General features: G+C 47.8%; 1 protein-coding gene across 1 annotated transcript; it reads left to right on the top strand.

Annotated features, from left to right (window-relative positions):
* Positions 1-3303: 3303 nt before the first annotated feature.
* GAB3 (GRB2 associated binding protein 3) lies at positions 3304-20553 on the top strand. Its single transcript, XM_027899876.1, has 10 exons — positions 3304-3318; positions 3444-3747; positions 9939-10155; positions 10591-11069; positions 13541-13596; positions 14339-14594; positions 15743-15824; positions 17485-17587; positions 18817-18930; positions 19933-20553. The coding sequence occupies exons 1-10, from the start codon at positions 3304-3306 to the stop codon at positions 20047-20049; spliced, it is 1743 nt and encodes a 580-aa protein (XP_027755677.1). The 3' UTR covers positions 20050-20553.
* The last annotated feature ends 645 nt before the right edge of the window (positions 20554-21198 follow it).

The raw sequence follows: 21198 nt of genomic DNA, 5'->3' as shown, positions 1-21198 counted from the left end.
AATCTGTGCCAGGCCCTTCACTGGTGGGATTTGCTGCTCTCCTCTCTCCAAGAGATTTTTTGGGATGACACAAATGGTCAAACCTTTTGCAGTCACCCCCGTTGATGAGCTCTCAAACTCCTCTTCCAGCCAGAGCAGACCTGGGGACCAGCACATGTCCTGTGCCCAGAAGCATGGCTGCAAGGTCACCAGGCAGACAAGGAGTCAGCACACATGCACCTTTCCTTCTGCTTCCCCTCGCCATCTCCCTTGCTGCATTCTGTAAAATGAAGATTATCCTCATGGGGGAGTTGTGAGCATTAATATAGCTGGTCAAGAATTTTGTTGGCTATTCTTTGTTTTGTTATTAAAACCAGAAAAAAAAACAACCCCCCCCAGGAAAAATTACCTTTTAGGCCAATTTACCTCTCTGAGCTTGTATGTGCTCCAGTTAATTATTTAGATCTCAAATACTGGGTATTTTGTAAAAACAAATGAAAACACGGTCCTCAGGCAGAAGGTAAGCGATGAAGGTCCTTGGCCAAACCTTTCCAGCTTTCATTCTGCCTCGCTCCCTAGCCAGCTGTTTTTCAGCACAGAGTAGGTTTACTCATGGCCTGTTTTATCCCACATTGCTGTGGCAGATCAAATGCTCACAGGTAAGAGCAACCCTCTAAACCTCACACCACCTGTTCAGCAGAAGCAGAGGTGTCAGGTCGTGGAGGGAGTGACTGCTTTCTTAGAAACCCTACTGACACGGAAACAGAGCTATTCCTCTTGCCTTCAGAAGTGGCTCTGGAATTCCTGGAGTCAAAAATTCAGTATCAAGATGAAAACACTGATGGCTTGTGTTACACAAAGCAATGTGCTGGCGGCTGACCAACGCTGCTGCAAATTCTTTCTTCCTTTTGGCACTAAACTATTTCACTTATGAAGGACAGATGAAAATTATGCCAGATTTATGTTGTCTCTTGCCTGATGCTAGTGGTTTTTTTTCTCATACAGCCTCTCTCTAATGCCCACAAAGCTTTGGAGGACATGTAAATGGATCATCATCCTATCATTCCTCATAAAGAAAAAAATTATTTTAGGAGGCCCCCAAATAAATGTAATATTTTGTCTGGACATGTAGATTGTTTCCATAGTGTGAGTGAGGAGCTTAGGCTGAATCCCAGGAATCAGCTCCTATTTAAGTAAATGGAGTGCAGTCTTTCACCCTTAAATTGATCCAAATTCTATTGTACATTTGGCAGCATGTGCAGCTCCAGACTAAATATTGTCAGACGTTATTGGCTCTGAGCAGCTGAAATAAATCTCTCCTCACCCCAGCACCGCCGCTCTGGCCATGCTGCCTCCTCAGGTGCTCAGTGCCTCGTGTCCTGGTGTCAGCACAGGGTGGGAGATGGGAAGGGAAGGCAAGCATGTGCCACACCCCATCACATCTGTGGGTGAAGGTCACGCAACACAGGCACAAAAGCAGGGATGGCAGTAAGAACTGTAACAGGGAAAGGATTTGTGATTGGAAAGGGTAAAAAGAAAACTCTCAGGGATGTAAAACTGTGTAAAACACACCATGCTCTGCCACAGGGCTGGGGTGGGTACTGGGGAAGGACACAACTGCCTGCCTTGCAGACAGGGAGGGCAAAGTGCCTGGCACTCTCTGCGCGTGATTGCACGATCTGACTGGGTCCCTGTGAGCTAAAAAGCTGCTGTCAACAGCCTGTCTGTCCAAGGCTTGCCACAGCTGGGCTCCCAGTGACCCCAGTGTGCTGCCTCCCCTTTCCCTGGGGAAAGGAGATAGCAAATTGCAGGCAAACTCCAGGAAAATGAGGAGAGTGTATTTGACTCAGAGATAAAAGCCTCCTGCTTTCAGGTGTGCCAGAACCAAAGCCCCTGCTTTGCCTACACCACGGAGCAAAGCGAGTCCTGTGAATTGGCAATGGCAAACCTGCTGACCTGTCTGTGTCCAGCCCAGGCTGGGTGATGGGGCACTGGGCTGGCAGCAGTCCTCTTTTCCCAGTATTGGATGAGGCAATTTTGCCCCCTGAGGTGGCTCCCTTCGGTGGCAGGCATGGAGCACCCCTGGCACAGGGCAGTGGGTGAGCTCCCCAGCTGCTTCCAGCAGACTCCCCATCGTCCTGTGCTGCTGCCAGCCTGCCGTGGCACCTGCACTGATTTCAAGAGGGGTTGAGTGGTTATATATCTGTGAAGATCTGAGCCTGTGCATGCTGATTCACCTGCACTGCTGACTCAGGCTGCCGTCCCTCAGTGCCTCTCCCTCCTCTCCATTCCCAGGTTCAGCAGTGGGTCAGCAGCACAGGCAGGGGATTTGCTTTGGTCGCTACAGCCCACATTAATATTTGGGGCGTTGAACAGTGGCAGCCAGGGGCTGTTGGCTTTTCTGAGCTTACACTATCACCAAAGGGTAGTTCCTCTGTCTCACTCCACCCCCCACCTTCCTGCATGTTTCCTACGCTCAGTATGTTACCCCCACAAGAAAAATCTACTTGTTTTTCAGCTGGACAGGGGGCTGGCTGGCTGTGTAAATAATCATCCTTTTGTAAGGTGTTGACATTTTCTCTTTAAATGCTACAACTTCCTTAAGGTTTGTTCTGGGCTTTCAGAAGTAACTGGCAGCTCATTAACAGCTTTTTATTAGCACTGAAAACCATAGGAGGGAAGCTGCACAGGTCATTTGGAACCCTTGGCTTTGCTAGGCAAAAGGCACTTGTTTCCAGATATGTGCAGTCCTAGGTGTTTTCATTTCACAAAGAAAAATGTCTTTGTGGGAAAATCTCTTATATGAATGTGTTGGTGAAGCGTTGGGTCGTTTTGATTACACCATGCAGGCAGACTGAGGGGAACAGAGAAGTCTTGCTCCTCTTGACCTCCAAAGGGACAATCCTTTGTCTTTTTTCTGGTCTCAAATGCAAGCTGATGGCAAGCACATCAAATCAAAGCCATGATTTGGCCAGGTTATCCAAACAACCATAAAACCTGAAAGAAAACAAGCACGGAGCACAAGTCCTGTGAGGAGTGGCTGAGGGAGCTGGAGTTGGTCAGCCTGGAGAAGAGGAGGTTGAGGGGGGATTTTCTCGCTCTCTACAACTCCCTGAAAGGAGGGTGTAGCCAGCTGGGGGTCTCTCTCTTCTCCCAGGTAACAAGCAAGAGGAAACAGCCCCAAGTTGTGTCAGGGGAGGTTTAGTTTCGACATTAGGAAAAATCTCTTCTCTGAAAGGGTGGCCAATCATTGGAACAGGCTGCCCAGGGCAATGGCAGAGTCACCATCCCTGGAATCCACAAAAACCACGCAGATGTAGGGACATGGTGGGCTTGGCGGTGCCGGGTTGATGGTTGGGCGCGAGGAGCTTGGAGGTCTTTTCCAACCTCACCGAGCCCACGTGTGGGCTGGTTGCTGTGTCACATGTTTGGCACTAAAGGAGCCCTGTTTGTGACCCTTGCAGGCGTGGAGGAAGCGCTGGTTCGTGCTGCGCAGAGGCCGCATGAGCGGGAACCCAGATGTGCTGGAGTACTACAGGAACAGCCACTCCAAAAAGCCCATCCGCATCATCGACCTCAATGAGTGCGAAGTGCTGAAGCACTCGGGGCCCAACTTCATCAAGAAGGAATTTCAGAACAACTTTGTCTTCATCGTGAGGACCACCTACCGCACCTTCTACCTGGTAGCCAAGACTGAGGAGGAGATGCAGATCTGGGTGCACAATATCAGCCAGATCTGTAACTTTGGACACCTGGAAGATGGCACAGGTAGGATCATGCTCATCTTGAGGGCCGGGAGAATGCCCGGGGTGACAGGAGTCATGGGCCTTGCTGGCTGGTTGGGCTGGGCAGGTGTAATAGGACTGTGATTCCTACAGCTCCATCCTCAGTAAGCACTGAGATGCTGCTAAACCCTGATTTGAAAGTTCTCAGGGATCTCACTGCTGCTGGCTGGAAATACTAACGGGCTGCTTGGTCTCACTTTGATGAAGCCATTCCTGCTAGAACAAACAGCAGGTCCTTAATAAGAAAAGGTACTGTTTATGTGAAAAGCTGACTGTGTGTTGTCTTCTGGGGTCATGTATTTCATTACATGTCCTGTATTTATTTAGTTTGGCCTAATGTAAGACACCTGTTCCAGGAAAGCGTCCTGCAAACCTCCCATTTTCTCAGGCATTGCTGGATGTGGAATGTGCACAGACTCGGTGTATTTGCATGTACATAAATCAATGACAGAAATAGTAAGCTTAGTCTGTTAATAAGACAAAAGAAAGATAAGGCAGAGGACAGGAGAGCATTAGAAGTGTGTATCTAGGCTCAAAAGATGGCCCTACCAGTGAAGCATAAAGGCAGCTGTTTTGCCAGGCCCTACACCTGTATATACTCAGCAGGGTGGATTTCTTGGAAAGCTTCCAAGAATTAACCACTCCAAGATGGATGTAGCCAGTAATTAAAGTCAGGACCTGTATCATCATTAACTTACCTTTTAAATGAGACAACTGGTCTCAGATAACAGGAATTTGTCTTTCCCCTGACATTTCCAAGAGGCAGATACAGCAGCAATCTGAGAATTTTAGAGGAAGTGAGTCAGAATGAAGTCGTTCAGTATGATAAGAGGCAGTGCAAGAGCAGAAAAGGGTGGCAATGGAAGGACTTGATCCCAAGGGCAGTAACATGTTTGGGAGTATTGTGGTGTGGCCAGGCAGGTTATCCTGCCATGATCTCTATGGTGCTGCACTCAGAGTGCTACTGGTGCCTGCAACTGCTGCATGGCCACACCATTACCTCATAACTTGAAAGAAAACAAAAGGCTATGGGAGAGGTTTTATTTTAATATATCATGGTTCCTGGCATTCCTTAACCTTGTCTTGAGTAGTGTCTTCTGAGGGAAATGTGAGTGTGAAGAACACTACAGTGGTCCTGTGACAAATGTGATATCTGTTCCCATTTGGTTTAGAAACCACCAGGAAAACGTGCTGGCAGATTTTTGTGTTGGTACAACCTGCCCATGGATACAAATCCCAAACTAGAGCTGGTAGCTTTGAGGCATTGGCATCAACAGCCCTTTGGAGCTTGCATGTAATTTGGGATAATGACCTTCTTACTGTTCTGCCTTTGTTGACACTGAGACGTTGCTCTTGCATTGTTACTTCTGGTGCACAATTATTTTAGATATAGCTTTACCAATTACTCTGAAATTAAGGTAAGCCCTTCCACATAAAACAGAAGCGAAAAAAATATTTTTTTTCTCTCAAATATGTAGGCAGCCTTCTCCTGGCACTGTGTAAGGATGTGCATAGGGGAATGTGATCTGTAGCAGAGGAGCTAGGACATTGGATGTCCCTGGATAGAGGTATTATCCTGGGAAGTGCCTGTTCTGCTTTGCTGTTGCAGTGCAGCATTGCCTGTAAGACTTGCACATGGGCAATACTCACAGTAGTAAACAGTCGTGTTTCTCTCCCTGCAAAAATTGCCAGCGTGGACACTGATGGATGAGAAATGGCAGCTCCTGCAGCAGCAGCTGGGAGAGATGACACCCCAGCTCTCCAAGGCAGACATTGCCCCACACGAAGTTCAGCAGTGCAGAGTGTTTTGCCTTGGTTCAGTGCAACGTCTGGCACCTGAACTTGCAGCCCTCATCAGGGATGGCGTGAGCTAAGCCTCCAGACATGCACTTACTGTATCTCTAATGCCAAATAGCTCATAAGAGCTTCTATTTATCCTGCAGCTCATGCCGGTGAGCTCAAGTCTGGGGTGTATTCAGGTCAGGCTGCTGGGCACATTCAGATCCTCTGATTTAAATCTACACAAGTTGCACATCATATTTCAAACAGTTGTTAATTGCTTCAGCTTTTCAGAAGCTCCTAAATCCCACAAGAGCCTGTAGATTTAAACAAATTGCCCTTAAAAAAATTAACATTAGAAGAGAAAAGCCCTATTAAATGTCATATTTTTTTTAACTTGAATGCTACTGTGATAAAAAAAAAAAACACAATAGTCCCTGATACGAATCATCAGCAGAAAGACACAACCATTGCAGAAAATTTTAATAAGCTGTTCTGCATTTTAAAATGAAGCTAAAAGGCAATATTATATATTTTGAAATCAATCATTCTTAATCTCTGCAAGTCTCAAAATTTGCTGGGACTTTGAGGACGAAACCCTCAATCTGCTGCTTTCTTTGTTTGATGCCCCAAGTGCAGCCGCAGGTTTAGGCAGTGACTCAGCTTTAAGCGCTGTCCTGTCGTTCCCAGTCAGTCCCTTCCAGCAGCAAGGAAGCCGGAGGAACAGCTGGTTCTCCATCACCAGAGGCCTCCAGCACGGGGCATTAGCAGCCAGATGCAGAGCAAAGTTACCAGAGCTGTGGCTCCTGTGAGGGACAACTTTGTTGTCAACAGGAGAGGGACGGCTGAGAGACAGAGCTGAAATGCAAGCTCCAGGCAGATGTCAGGAAGCACCTGGGAGGGCGGCTGTTGGGAAGGAGTTGCCAGCAGCTCTCAGCACACTGCGACACTCAGCTGCCACGAGAAACCGTGGCACTGGCTGTGCTGGAAATGACAGGGGTGTTTGCACCTTCGGAGGAATCAGCTGGGGGAGAGAGAAAGAGGCCTTGCTCCCCTTTTTCCTTCCATTTCTACGTAAAATCTTGCTTTCACCTTCGGGGAAGTGTCCCAGTAGAGCCATCATTCCCCAACCCCGTGGGACCCATGGCCATGCAAGGGATCAAGAGGATGCTTGGCCCAAGTGGTTGGGGCAGAGAAGGGGATGAAATGAGGTGGCAGTGGGATATCAGGGGCACAGTTTACCCCATGTGCAAGCTGAAACCATGACTAATTGATACAATCCAATATAGCAGCTTTTCACTGGAGAAACTGCTGGGAAGGTTATTTAACCTGTTTCATTAGGAGGCCTTACTGTTAAAGATAATACCTTGACAGGCAGCTCCTCAGCCCAAGAGGGACCTTTTTTCACCTTCACTCCATCCACAGCTTCCAGATGTTGTTCCATATCCTATATAAACACCTTGCTCGTTCTGGATGCATCCCTTTCCTGAAGATCCCTGCAGATCCTTATCTGTTGCTGTACTCTCTCCCACAGCACCCAAGGCCACAGTAGAGCAGGATAGCAGGGCAGAATTTTTTGGGTTAGTACCCACCAAAGCAGTTATTTTGGCAGCTGAAGCCTCCTGCTGTCTCTCTGGCAAAGGGTAGGGCAGGCACCAAACCTATTGTCTGCCTTCTCACCGTTAAAAGTAGCCATGCATAATTTATTCTGCCCAGCTGCTGTTGTGGTACAGCTCTAATGCACAGGATTGGGTTACCAGCAGAGCTGGCAGGGGCAGGGACAGTCTGTTAGGAGCTGACTGCAGGTCCCTGAGCTCCTGAAGGTTAGAAAAGGGCAGGTCTGTACTGTCCCCATCCTTCCCTGCTGCTCACAACCGTTGCCATGTGGTCTGCAGCTCACAGCCTTTCCTGATGGGATAATCCATGGCTAAACCCTGTGAGTACCAGATGGAGTTCAGGCCTGTTCGTTCTCTGTGTTAATAACCCAGAATGTCATTAATTTCTTTCTTATGCATTGTGGCAGTTTTAGTTGTTGGTTTGGGCTTTTTTTAATGTAGTCAGATGGTGATGTGAACATGCTTTTCCGAGATCCCTAGGGAGTCAGCCCAGTGCATATTTGATCATCGTCAACTTGCAAGACAGCTCTCCGAGTCCAAGATTTGAGAGCAGAGTTACTGTCTGAGCCAGCACGATGAAAAAAAGTTATTTTTCAGATGGGAAGGCTGCAGCCCTCAGTTCTGCCTTGCAAATGTGAAACCTTGTAAAAGCCATTCCTTCCAGATGCTCACTGCTGAAACTCTGCTGCTACAAGCACCTGCTCAAAATTAAAGCAAATCATTTGCTTAAGCTTGAATTTAAGCACGTGCTTCTATGGTTTGCTGACCTGAGGCCCACCAGTGCCCCAGACCTCCAAAGCTAATGGCAGGAAGCAGCAATGAGTACATACTGGTAGATGGGAATGAAAGAGGCAGCTCCCTCCCCAGTTCAAAGGGATGAGGTGTGGGATAGTGCAGGGAGGGAAGATCAGCTGTTTTATTCTTCTGACTGTGATCAGAAAGATGAGGTGTGAATGTTGCTGTGGTTGGCACGAGGCTCTGGGTCATTAGAATCATAGAATATCCTCAGTTGGAAGGGACTCACAGGGATCATTGAGCCAAACTCCTGGCCCTGTGCACGACAGCCCCAAGAACTGCACCATGAGAGAGTTTAGTTTGTGTTTAGAGATTTGCTGTCTAACCACCCAAGTCTTGGCAGCGCTCTGCGTCCCTCCTGATCTGCTTGTACATACACCCAGCACCTCCCTGGGTTGAGAAGTGACTACAGCAACCTGGTACAGTGCCAAGACTTGTGGCTCTATTGAGCTGAGGACTAGGCTGGACCTGCTGGAGCATCTCAGGACCTCATCACACAGTGCAGGATCTGACCTGCAGGCTGCATGCAGCTGGTTCCCAGCTTTTCCAGCAAATTCTGGATATCGGTGTTAGAGAAATTTGCCATCCTGCAACACTTTGGAGACATGTTTATGCTTAGTGTGGTTTTATCAGCAGTGGCTGTTTTCTTGTGTTTGTTTTCCTGTGGGGTTTTTCATTTTGAAGAAGGGGTTTGCAGCTTTGACTCAGGCAGTGTCTGCACCTCAGCCAGAGAGATGGGCACCCATTGCTGAGCCCTGCAGGGACAGTTGGGACACCCAGTGAGTACTGCCTGGTCCCTGCACAACCCTGGTGAGGGAACTGCCATGCACAACCTGAAACTTCATTAGAAATATCATATTCTCTAACTGAGGACTTGTGCTCTTGGTGCTGCTGTTTGAGCTTCCTGCCAGGAGCAGAGGCTTTAGGGAGCTGCTCTGCAAAGACACCCTTCCCACTCCACAGCTGCCCATGGTGGGAGGTCCAGCTTGCACTGAGGACTTGATTTTTTGCATTGAAATGCCCCAAAAGCTGGGCCAGAGTCTGTGTTTAGCCTTCGCTCTGTGTGGCTCAGCCATCACTCCTTCATCTCCCCAGCTCAATGTTCCCATCTCTCTAGCAGGGATGGAGGCTGGGAGAGGAACAGAACCAAATTATCTGTGCTGCCTGGCAGTTCCCAGGCCAGATGGGCCTGAGTGCCTTGGCCACACGCTGCCAGGGAAGGATGGTCTTGATGGTCTTGAGCTCTGGGCCCTGTTGGCTGCAGCCCAGAGCTGTTTCTCTCCTACTGCCACCCTGCTCTGTGCCAGAGTGACTGGAGTGTTATGCCCAGGGAAGGTGTCACTGAGAACTGGCTCCCCTGTGTCTTATGGCCTCCAGAAAAGTAGTGTTACTTTTCTCAGCAGAGCCAAGAAACCTCCAGCTGGGCAGAAACAGCCACACCACAGCTTTTGTGGCTTTGATGTCCAGCCCAGAGAGGCATAAGGAGTTTTCAGGCAAGTTCAGAGCTTGTCTGGCTACTCCATGAGCTGCAAAGCTCAGTTTTGCCCACTGAGATCTAGAAAGTGGGAAGAAATCAATCCCTTTCCTTGTCATCATTAATTTGAAGTGTTGGAGATGAATAATAAATTATTTGCAATAGATACTCAAAAAATACTTGATAAAGCAGGCAGCTGTGCCTCAGCTCTTTCTTCAGCAGAGTCTGTCTTCATTGCTGGCTGCAGGAGGGATGCCCCAGCCCCTCAGTAGTGGGGGACCCCAGAGGAAGAGGATCTGTACCTCCTACAGCCCTTCAATTTGATAGCCTGGGCAGGGGGAGCTGCAAAATCAGGCTCCCCTCTCCCCAGAACCAGTTTTTGCCTTGACTCACCACCCCTCTGGGGTGGAACACCCCTGGTGATGAGCAAGGTGGTGACAGCCAGAAGAGGCAGAGGGCCAAGGTGAGTTGGAGCCGTCCCTCAGCCGGGGCCATCCATTCCTGTTGCAGGTTCCGTGGAGAGCCTGTCCCACACCACCTCATCCCCACAGCCATCGCCGGCCGCCTCCACCCACGCCTCCCGCATCGCCGACCCCTCCTTCTCTGTCGACCACGCTGCTGCCGATGCGTCTGCCGCCGAGGAGACCCCCAGCGAGTCAGAGTCAGTCTTCCTCCCCGACTACCTCTTCCTCTCCAACTGCGAGTCGGGCAAGCTCAGCCACAACAGGTAAGTCTGGGGTCCGCTGGACGTGTCAGGCTGGAGCCACCCTCTGCCTCTGCCCGTGACGAAACTGGGGCGCGCTGGTCCTGCAGCCCTGCCACTCAGGGTAGGCTCCCGAGCACAGCAGGGGTCCACCAGCCTAATCCAATTTGGAGGGTGCTTTTCATAGCACAGATTAGCGGCCGAGCGTCATATGTTGGGCCTGTCCCTTTCCAGGGTGGCTGGCTGGGGACCTCACACACAGCCTCCCTCCAGACACCTGCTGCTGTGGAGGTGCTCCACAGAGTGTCCCAGCTCCTCAGCCAGCTCAGGAGGAACCCTCCACAGTCACAGGGAAGGGACAGATCTTGCCCTGAACTCCGGGGTTGGGTTTTTTGTTTGCTGTGTTCTTGCAAACAAGGGGAAAAAGAAATCTCAGTTCCTGACCTCTGTCTCTTGCAGGTGTGACAGCTGGTCAAATTCAGACAGATCTCTGGAGCAAACATCATCAGACGATGTTTTTGTTGACTCCTTGCAATCCCAGCCCTCCTTGTACCTTATACAGCCAACCAGTGCTGGCACTGTGCACCAGGATGGGGCCCCACTTGCAAATCCCAGCACGGTGTCCAGGAACACAGACATTAGTGGGCCATCCAGTGACTTTTCCTCCTCTTCTCCCCTGCTGGGGACGCCGCTGACACCAACCTTTCAGATGGACAAGAGCCAAAACGCGCTGCCCTACGGCGTAACCCAGCTGGACGTCCTGTCCAACACGCCTCCACCGCGGCCCCCCAAACCAACCCACTTCTCCGACAGGAGAGGGGATGAGGTGTGTGGTGGGGCCCTCCAGAACGGACACGCAGGGATCTGCAGGGCTCAGGTGGCTCTGGTGCCCAGAAGGATCTCCCTGTCCAGCTTGGACAACATGAGGAACTGGAAAGGTGAGTGCACTGCTGAGAGCTGGCAAGGCAGGACCAATGTGAGGGATGCATCTGTCCATAAGCACAGAACCGGGGCCGACTTCCAGTTGTGCCTTTCTGTCCTCCCCTCTATGGAATCATACAGCACCCAAAGCAACACAAAATACTTCTTTCAAATGAATTAGCAAGCAGGATTCAGGCCTGTCCCTCATGTTCATCTCCTGCTCTGTAGAAGCCCCTCAGTGTGTGTACACATGGGCAGCAGTTTGGCCATGATCCCTTCAGGGTGCCTCATGACTTGCTAGTTTTCCATGCCCTCTCCCTCTCCAAAAACGAAAAGTCAGCCACTGAATCAGGTAATGCCCAAATCTCTGTTTAGGAAGGTCAAAATGTGAGCTTGCACATGGGAAATTCCTTTGGAGCTGTGATGCTTTGCTACGTCCAGCCCATTCCACAAGAGCAGCATGTCTTTTTGCAGCTTAGAGTAAAGACCAGGAAGTCAGGGAGACACTGGGGATGGGATGTAATCCCAGTTGAACCAGGGACTCTGTGTGTCCTTGAACAAATCCCACTCTGTCCTTGCACTTCAGGCAAAGTAGTCTGAAAACCTGCTGCTACAGGGTGAAGCCTGGCTGCAAAATAGACTCTGCTCTGAGCTGAGCTGGCTTTTCCACTTGTTCCTTAAACCATAATCACAAACAAAAATTACAGTCAAAAACCCAGAATAGCAAGGTGGCAGAAACCAACATAGGCAGTATAAGAAAACTTTATTATGTATAGAGCCACAGAACAGAGAAAGGCAGCTGGGATACCTGGCTGGAAATCATCAAGTATACTGCAGAGATATGAAAACATTCAGTTTTGATTAGGAAAAAAAAAAGTAGGTTTTTAAGGACAAGCATCCTTTAGACTCCTGTAGTTTGAATGGCCCGACAATGGGCTGTTAGATCTTCTCTTAAAGCTCAGAAGGCAAAGCAGCCTGTTTATCAGTGTACAAACAATTCTTGGAAGGTTTCTAGAGAAACACCCATCAGTGGAATTGCTATTCTTGATTATCAGCTACATTTTTTTGCTCCCTGGAAGGTGCTGCTCTTGCTTCTGCACATGGGCTGCTCCAGCATCGCCGGCCCACTTGAGCCATTCATGTTCCTCCAACCCAATTTACACCAAAATGTTTTAAGAGGATTAAGTGGCCAAATGTCACGTTGTGCCGCGGTGCTGCAGGGTTATCTCTGCCTGACGGGGGCAGCAATGAATTAACAAGTGCTGCCACTTTTTCTTGCCCTAAGTGAAGCTGAAACTATTTGAAAGGTTAAACCCTGAATTAAAATGTGTTTTACAAGAAAGATCAGAAAAAGAAACAGGGAGAAAGCAGCTCTTCCTCACCAGCTCCCACAGTGAGCCCACTTGAGTTATTTGCTTCACTTTTTGCCCTTGGCAACCTGCAAAAGATGCACAGATGTAATTAAGCCTGTGTAAAGGCAGCATGTGCTGGTGGAAGTGCTGTGAAGGGGGATGAGCTGTACACGTGTAAGGCACCTGTATCCTGGCATCTGATGGAGCCTCGTTCCAAAATAATAAATAAATGTAGCTGTCCCAGGACAGTGACTGTGTCTGTCTTAATATATATCTGCACTAACAGAATTGCTTTGTTCTTGTTTGGTCTTTTTTGCTGGAACCACCACAAATGCCCCCAGTTGCAGTGCAGTACTGACATCTCCTTCATAAGAGCAGAGAGTGGATTAACATGGTTGAAGGGTTTTAAGGCATTCCCATAGAAAAGCCATTTTCTGCACCGAAAATCCCTTTCCAGAAAAAAAATGGTGTTTGTAAGCATCTCCCACAGCTGATCTTCTGTGCACTGAGTGGTGGATTTTGAGGTTTTGGGGTTTTGCTTCAAAAAAACAAAATTGACCTGCACCAAGACAAAGGCCCACCTGCAAAAGGGGACACTGAAATTGGTAACTGTTTCTCTGGCTGTTTGTTCCCCGTCAGCTTGAGCCACTTGCACCACATCAGCACTTCTGGATGACAAAGCAAAGAATTTTTCTCCTACCATTAAGTTTCCCCATGCACCACTCTCGGCACAATAACACTTATTTCCATTACACCTTACATACCAGGCTCCCAAATAACTTTCCAAGCAATAATGAAATAATATTCCCTGCAGTCCCTTTTCATATGATTTCCTCAGTTTGACAGAGAGTGACTAGAGCTCTCTGGGTTTAAAGTTTTGCTTCCTTGCTCCCACACCAGCCATTCACCCCAACTGCTTGCGTTGCAGGAAGCACAAGTTACAGCTGGATTATACATGAACATGTTCCTTGGTTTCATCTTACTTAAAATGGATGTAATCACTCTTGAAATGCTACTGAGTTGGATCTGGTCTTAAGTGTCATTGGATTTCCTCATTTAGGAGTTTTACTCCAGAATTATCTCCGTAAGGTTGCACTGCCTTATCACATTTTTAATCACATCTATTTTCCTTGCAGCAGACATGGAAGGCAGTTCCTTAAGAAGTCGAGATAAGAGGCTTAGCTTGAATTTGGTAAGTACTCTGCTTGCACAAATTTAAAACACTGGCACATGGCAAACTTCAGAGAGTGAATCATTTCACATCCTGATATTTAATCATTCCCCTCCTGTGTTCAGCAGAAGAATTAAAAAAATGGAAGAAGCACTTGGCTTTGGCCAACTTCTGTGCTGCTGCTTTGTGGCCTCAGGAGGCTTTTGAAGGAGGAGGGAGGGAGAGGCCACAAAATTAAGCACCCTGTTTTTAAGGCAGATGATGCTGGGGCTGTTATGAAAAAGGTTACAGCAGCCTCTCAGCGATCAGAAGCAACTTGTAAGTCTGTGTCTGCTCTTTCAGCATCCACATTTGCAAAAATCTAGTTCATCAGATGTTCTCCTTTCAGATGTTTGGGTTTTTTTTGTTTGAAGGAGCCTCCCTCATTTTATAGGTCAGAATTACTGCTGAGAGGGGCGAGTGCAACCTCACTGAAGTCAGAGGATTTAACCTACTAAAGTCACGGATAAGTTTGGCTCTAGTTTCCAGCAGTGGGTTGCAAAGCTCAGAAGTGGACCTCTCCAAAGCTGGGGTGTGCCTCTGAACTCATGAGTTTGTCTCCTGTCCGTCCATCTTGCACCTCTCTGAAAGGTCCCATCAGAGCTCTCCTGGCCTGGGCTTGGCTCCGATCCATTCCCAGCTCACAGCAACTTGCAGGCTTGCAGGGGGTTGGCTGTGCATTTATTGACCCGTTTCTCTTTCTTGTCCTCCTTCCCTTCCGAAGCCCTGCCGGTTCTCCCCGCTGTACTCGACGGCCCCGGACAGCGGGGAGGACAGCTACGTGCCCATGCGCCCCAGCGCCTCCCCTTCCGCGCCCGCCTCCGACTGCTCCCCCGACGGCTACATCCCCATGAGCCCCGGCTCGGCCACCCTCACCTTCCCTGTCGTCAGCACTGAAAAACTCACCAGCCCCTTACCTGAGCTGCCCTCGGACGTGGAGCCCCCTCCAGTGAACCGGGACCTCAAGCCTCGCAGGAAACGTAAGCCCAGCCCCAAGTGCGAACGGCAGCCGGGGGGTCCTGATGGTGGGGACAGGGGTGGCCTCCTTCCACAGTGTCCTTGGCATGTTCTAAAGCCGTTCCCACTCCACAAGATGGGTTGAAATGCTGTGTAAGTGACTCACAGTACTGTAACCAGGGGATGTGCCTGCAGGGTGGTTTGTGAGCAGAGGAAGAGCATCCATGGGTACTTTCACAGTCAAAGCCCAGGTGGCTGCATAGCCCAGCTTCAGATCCACTCCAGCTGCAAACAGCCAAAGGAACACAGCCCTGGAGACACAGCAGACTAAACCTGCTGCTCTGAAGTACATGTACTGCTGTCTCACCAGTTCCCTGACCTTCCAGGAATGGGGCATCCAAACACTCAAATGCTCAAACTTGATGTGTGGGCTGTTGGTTAAACCTCTGTTGGGTAGGCACAGATGTTTGGTTTCATTAGAACTTCCTGCAGATGCTTTTGCTGGTGGTAATTTTCCACTCCTGGTTTTCATGGCATCTCCAAAATCTGGGTTGCATGTCTAGAGAATATACTGGGGACAAAATTCAGGTTTGCAGTGGAGAAATTGCCTAAACCTAGCCTTCAGTAAAGGTCTCAGGGCTGCAGAGCCACAGAGTTACTCAGAAATTGGTACAGGAGATGTTACTGTAAAGTGGGGGCAGAAATTTAGACCATTCCCATGAAGTGAAGCAAGTTCGTGTCCTTTCTGAAAGGGTTTTGAGAATGGAGAGCATGTGCACATTGATTGGTGACAGGAAGGATCTTGGACCCCAATGTGTGGGGCCTTTTTGTTTAGAACAGAGCCTGAAACCCGTTATGACCCACAGGCTGAACCAGCCTCCCGGTGGCAGTGTATGCAGAGCAGATTTGGGGCAAACTCACAGATCCTGTGGGGCATTTGCCCTCCTTATGTATTTACTGTGTTATTGGCATGTTGTTGAGGTGATTGAGGGACTTTGCTTTCCAGCCATGACCGAAGCAGTCATTTGTTACTGATTTCTGTCTTGGCCATGTTCTGTGAAATACCCTGTTAGTTTCTTTCTGTTAATATAAAACCGCATTTTTCTAAACACTCTGTGCTTCTCATTAGCTCTGCTATTGGAAATGTAATTGTTTTTGTATCTCCTTGCAGCACGGCCACCTCCTCTGGACTTGAGGAACCTCTCCACCATCCGGGAGCACGCTGCCGTGACCAGGATGTGGACTGTGCCTTAGTACGTCAACAAGAAACCTGCCATTCCAATCTTTTCAGCATTAGCATTGTGGATTAGAGTTAAAAATAACTTATCACATCCCACAAGAAGCAGTTTCCTGGCAAAGTCCACAAACAAAAATTCCCCAGGGTTACTTCCAGCATCCCCCAGGCTTTTGCTGTCTCTAAAAAGCAAGGCTCCCTTTCACGATGGGCAGCTCCAGTGCACTCAGCCTCATGCAGTGATGCTCAGTTTGGTTTAAAGGCTCCTTTTAAGCAGCCTGGAGCTGGTCTGCACTCTGCTGTGGCTGCTATGCTGGCTGAAAGCTTTGCATGCCTAAACTCTTTTTTTTTTTTTCCAAAGTGAAAGAGCCATTTTTGTTCCTGAAAATTATTATAGCAAGGGAGAACCAAATGAGATATAAAGACCTGCCTGACTTGTCGCCTGAGTGTAGAATTCTGCAGTGCCACACAGCAATTCAGACTTGAACTGCTGGTGTGGCCTTTTGTCACTGGAAATTAGTTGTTAGTAAAATAAATGCTTTTGATCTCAAGGCCCAGGTAGTATGAACAGATGATGCTGTTGGGCTCCAAGGGCAGCAGAAGACTTATTTTCAGGGAATTCATGAGCAGGGGAGGACTGCAGCCTGCTGGCTGGGGGATCTTGGCACAAAAGGGAAAGCAGCTGTGCTGGAGTGTGCATGTGAGAGCCAGGAATTCCCACCACCCTCCTCTGCACACCCCAGGCACTCCAGGAAATGTGGGGTTTTGCTAACATGGGGGCCAGGCAGGGCATTTCCACTCACTTCAGGTTGTCCTGTGAAGGGCAAAAGAGACACAAGACGGGCAGTTTCTCAGTTTCAGACCCCTCTCACAGCCCATTGAGTCCCAAACTGGTTAAGCCCTTTGGCATTGCCTCCCAGGGAAAGCCAACAGCCTGCCTCCCAAGCATCCCTGCCAGAGCACTGGGGTTAATCAGTGCTGACACAGTGCAGAGTCCTGGAGGATAACGAGCTCAGGGGGAGTGTGCATGTTCTACACTAACAAAGCTAAAAAAGAAACATGCCCGGAACTAATAAAGCAAAAGGAATTTTGCTGTTCATGCTGCTCAAAGTGGCCACCTAATTTCCCACTGACTGACCCCACTGTGCTCGCCTGCAGTCACTTACTCACCCTGTACCTCTGACAGTCATGGCAGTGGAAGAGATTTCTTGTGCAGGGGCTGAGTCACAGCCATCTCCACAGCAGGGATAGCGTGTGTTGACACTGTGTGCAAAGCCAGACAAGTTCCTCTGCATGGACCTCCAGTAACTGATTAAATCACATCAATCTCCAAAACGTGGATACCAGCACAGCTAAGTAACTGCCCTCATTATTATCCAAATGAATGATCGCTGTCTCTGTGCTCCTTGCTGGACAATTGCTTCAATGTTTTATGCTTTCTGTCATACCAGAAAGCAAATTTTCATAAATCTCAGGAAAAGAAACCCAAAATCAACAAAACCACTCATAGCAACATAGCACACCATTTCTAGAACTGAGGAGTGGTTTGGGACATTCTCTCCATAAAGGCTGCAGCGTTAGTGTGAGTTTCTTCACCATATGGACTGTGTCAGGCTTTGGCTTCATTTCAGAGCATCTGTAAGATGCTTCCTTAACCTCTCCTGTGTTTTTCTTCATAGCAATCGAATGAGCTTTATCTCACCAGAAAGAGACGGTATTAATTCAGCAAGAATATTTGCCAATTCAGTTTCCGGAGAAGAGGAAGAAAGTTACATTCATATGGTAATCTTCATTTTCACACAGCCATCCTTTGCTTTATTCTGCTCTGTCACATTGATGGAGAATGCAGAAGTTTGTGTTGTAAGAAAAAACGTTTGCCTTCTGTGTTTTTTTTTTAAATGATGAAACGGTTTTAAACCATAGACACTGGGACCAATTATGGAGAGATAAGGGAAGCCCTTTTCCTGCTCTGCAGAACTCAGCTGTTCGCCCACGAATGTTGCTGAGCAGTTCCAAGAGATCACAGGGATCAGCCATATTTACATGAGAACTCATTAAGGCAAAGGGAAATTAAATCTTTTCACTTTTTAAAAGCGTGCCCTGCAGAATCTCCCAGGAAATGACAGAAAGCCGTTAGTGCACTTCCTAAAGGAACACACCAAATATTGTGCAGAAACAGAACTCCCATTAAAGTCTCTTGTTGCTTCTGCTTTGGCTGGTGGCACTAACCCCACTTCCCATCCCATGAAAGAAGAACATCTGGCTTCGTGGTTTCCTTTTCTTCATTTACTCTTTAGCCATATCTTGCGAAAGACCATAATCTTGGTTTCCTTTGAATTCTAGGTGCAAATGGATCTCAAATCCCTTTTTCTGAGCCAATGTCTACTGGCTGATCTGGCTCCATTGCCAAAGCTCAGGAGTAATGTCTATAAAAATATATTGCAAAACTGACCACAGCCTCCATGAAACATAGTCTAAAATTTTAACCCACATCTCTACCAGATTAAAATGTGCTCAGGAGGGCAGTTCCAGATGTAACCACTTCCCATTTGATTTTTCTGGTCCCATAAACCCTTCCATGCATTTGTGGTCATCTGTGATTTTCATGAGATTAATCTTCTGTTGCTAGATTGGAACAGAATTTTCACAATTTCCTCAAATTCATTGAATGATGATGTTTAAGAGGACACCCCTGCAACACTGAGCCTTCCGAGGGCTTGGGTTGAGAAGCTGGGCACAAGTTCTTCCTGATAAAATTGAATGTAAATCAGTCTGGTTGGTTTGTTTTGCCATAATTACCAGAAGAAAAAGGCTCTCATGGTTTCTTTTTATCATCCCACAATTATCAATGTTATGCTGCAGTTAATAACCAAATGCAGCCTTGCCATAGAAAATTAGGTGGGTTCTGACTGTCCTCACTCATTTTACCTGGCAAATCTCACAGTTGTGGTCCTGCTTCCTTTTAGGATCATGTCTTAAGAGCATTAAAAGTTTTTCTTCTTTCCTGACAGGAACACAGACAGGCAACATCTCCCTACAGTGGTGCTTTTCCATGGACAAGGAAATCTAACCTTGATTACTTAGCACTGGATTTTAATTCTGCTTCCCCATCCCCTGTGCAGAAGGTACGAGTCATCTGAAAAATCCCACAGCCTCCTGTCTGTTTGTCTGGGAGGAAACCGAGACCCAGGGTCACGTTCTGCCAGGTGCCCTGCGTGTCACGATGAAGGCAGTCATGTTTCCAGCTGACTGCGTTCGTGGCAGGCTCAAGATTAATAGAATAAGAGCACGATTATGGTGATGATGAGGTGTCCTCAGTGTGACTCACAGGGGTGCCGTAAACACGAGCTCAGCACAGCGCATGAGACAGCGCTGGGATGTGCAGCCGTGAGGGCTTGTGGGCAAGCTGGTTGATGCCTGCAGGATCTCTGCATGCTCTTTCATTTTCATCAAGTTTCCACAAAGCCTCCCCTGCTAGTCTGCCCCAAAATCTCTTGGCAGTAACAAATTTATGGCCCGTGATAAATTCATGGGGTAAAACTGTACCATCTCTTGTAACATGGCAAAATGTGCATCTTTATCCTTGCATCACCAAAACCATTTCAATTTCCTTTGCTGAGAAGATACTTTCTTTGTTCCAAAGAGCTTTTAACCTGCCCAGGTGGTGGGTAGGTAGCACTGCAAAGAAATGAACTGTTGTCAGTTTGGGTCATTTTATGTCCTGTGTATAATTTTCCCCATCAGCCAATACTCCTTAGATGCAAAATACTCAAAGCTCTCAAGCTTTCTTATTTAAACCTTCCCTGTAGCCAAAATGCAGCGAGTTTATCCCTGCAGCAGGATCACTCAGATGGGCAGGGAATGATTATCTGCATGGAAATAGCCAGCACAGCACGTTTCCCTCGCTCACTGTGCTGGGCTGAGTGACAGGGTAACAGATGGATAATTATAGCTAAAGCAAGCTGTAAAGCAATGCTTTTGTCAGCTGATGTCACTGTGAGCTTCAAGGTGAAGTGAAGCAATCAAGGAACGAGGGAAAGGAAAAACAGAAAATCAAGACAAGTTTCACTAGCATCCCTTTTCAACCTGGAAATTAACACAATGTTTTTTTCTTCTCTGTCCCACAGAAACCTTTTCTGTCTGAGGAACAGAGGGTGGACTATGTCCAGGTAGATGAACAGAAGACTCAGGCTTTACAGAACACTAAGCAGGAATGGACAGATGAAAGACAATCAAAAGTCTAAAGGAAGAAGATTTGGGATCTGGAAGACTTTTTTTTTTTTTTTGCACTGGAACCACAATGTTGATGAAGCAGCTATCACAGTAGAGTTCAAAGGCAGAGAGAGTTGTAAGACACTTACAACCTGTAGAGGCATTTTTACTGGAAACCTTTGATTTCAGCTGGAAATAGTATGTTGAGTGAGTGAGTGGTTCACTGATGATTAAAGTAATGCATTACCCTTTCTACTGCCCTTACCACTAAGCTACATGGTACCATTTTCTGGCATGATTCTGCGACGAGTCATACACTTAACGTTAACAAATCCACTACAAGTTGCATTAATCTAGTTCATCCTGCCTTCTTCCTCAGTTACATAATTCCTAGTTGCTAAAGCTATTTTTTGATATTCCTACAAATACTGGAGGTGCTTGGAGTGCTTTTATGGCAGCGAGCATCTGACAGGTATTGGTGACTAATCAACTAAGGGCTAAAATGCTGAAACAATAAAAAGAACTTTTTGAATATATAGTGCTTAAGCAAAGAGAATTTTGAAAAATATTTTTTCCCCCCTGGGTTTAAAAGGTCTGACTGTGAGCTGATGCTGTCAGAACTCAAAACTGAACTACGTCCCCATGCGACTGGAACGCATGGTTTTTGACCCTCTGGACGACGGTCGTTGTATTAAGCTTCTCTACTCCTTTGTGGCTCATACTTGTCGCCTTTCTGTCTGATTCCTACCGATGTTTTCTCCCCTATCTGGAGAAGTGTCTTCAGCACAGCTGCTCTTCTAGCAGGAGGCTGCAGCCACGCAGCCCTTGGCCGGCCAGAAAGCAGAAAGGGAAGCTGCGAGCCTGTTTCTGCAAGTCTTGAGAGAACTGGCAAAGGATCAAGAATGCTTTCATCTGAACGGCAGAAGAAATGCCATTGGGCTTGCTGGTAGCAGTCGTCAATCTGATTGTTTCACTAGACCCACCCCACAAAAAAAAAAAAAAAACAACCAAGGAGCGTTAGGAAGTGCAGCGCGCCCCGAGAGCGGCCGGAGCCTGCCAAAACAGAACAACAATGCGCTCACGCGGCGTGAGGACCTCTGGGTTCAGGAAGCTTATCTACCTTGGGACTTGTTACAGGCACTATCTCAGGATCACATATGTGTATAGTTTATAAGATATTT

This window comes from Empidonax traillii, unplaced genomic scaffold (assembly GCF_003031625.1).
Source record: "Empidonax traillii isolate 1590-97213 ecotype Southwest subspecies unplaced genomic scaffold, ASM303162v1 scaffold20:size5563877, whole genome shotgun sequence".
Lineage (NCBI taxonomy): Eukaryota > Metazoa > Chordata > Aves > Passeriformes > Tyrannidae > Empidonax > Empidonax traillii.
Note: the sequence above shows the minus strand (reverse complement) of the source record. Positions and strands in the feature narration are given on the sequence as shown.

Coding starts and splice junctions, on each gene's coding strand:
- GAB3 (XM_027899876.1), top strand. Junction 3,748..9,938: donor ACACCTGGAAGATGGCACAG/GTAGGATCATGC, acceptor TTCCTGTTGCAG/GTTCCGTGGAGAGCCTGTCC. Junction 11,070..13,540: donor CAACATGAGGAACTGGAAAG/GTGAGTGCACTG, acceptor TTTTCCTTGCAG/CAGACATGGAAGGCAGTTCC.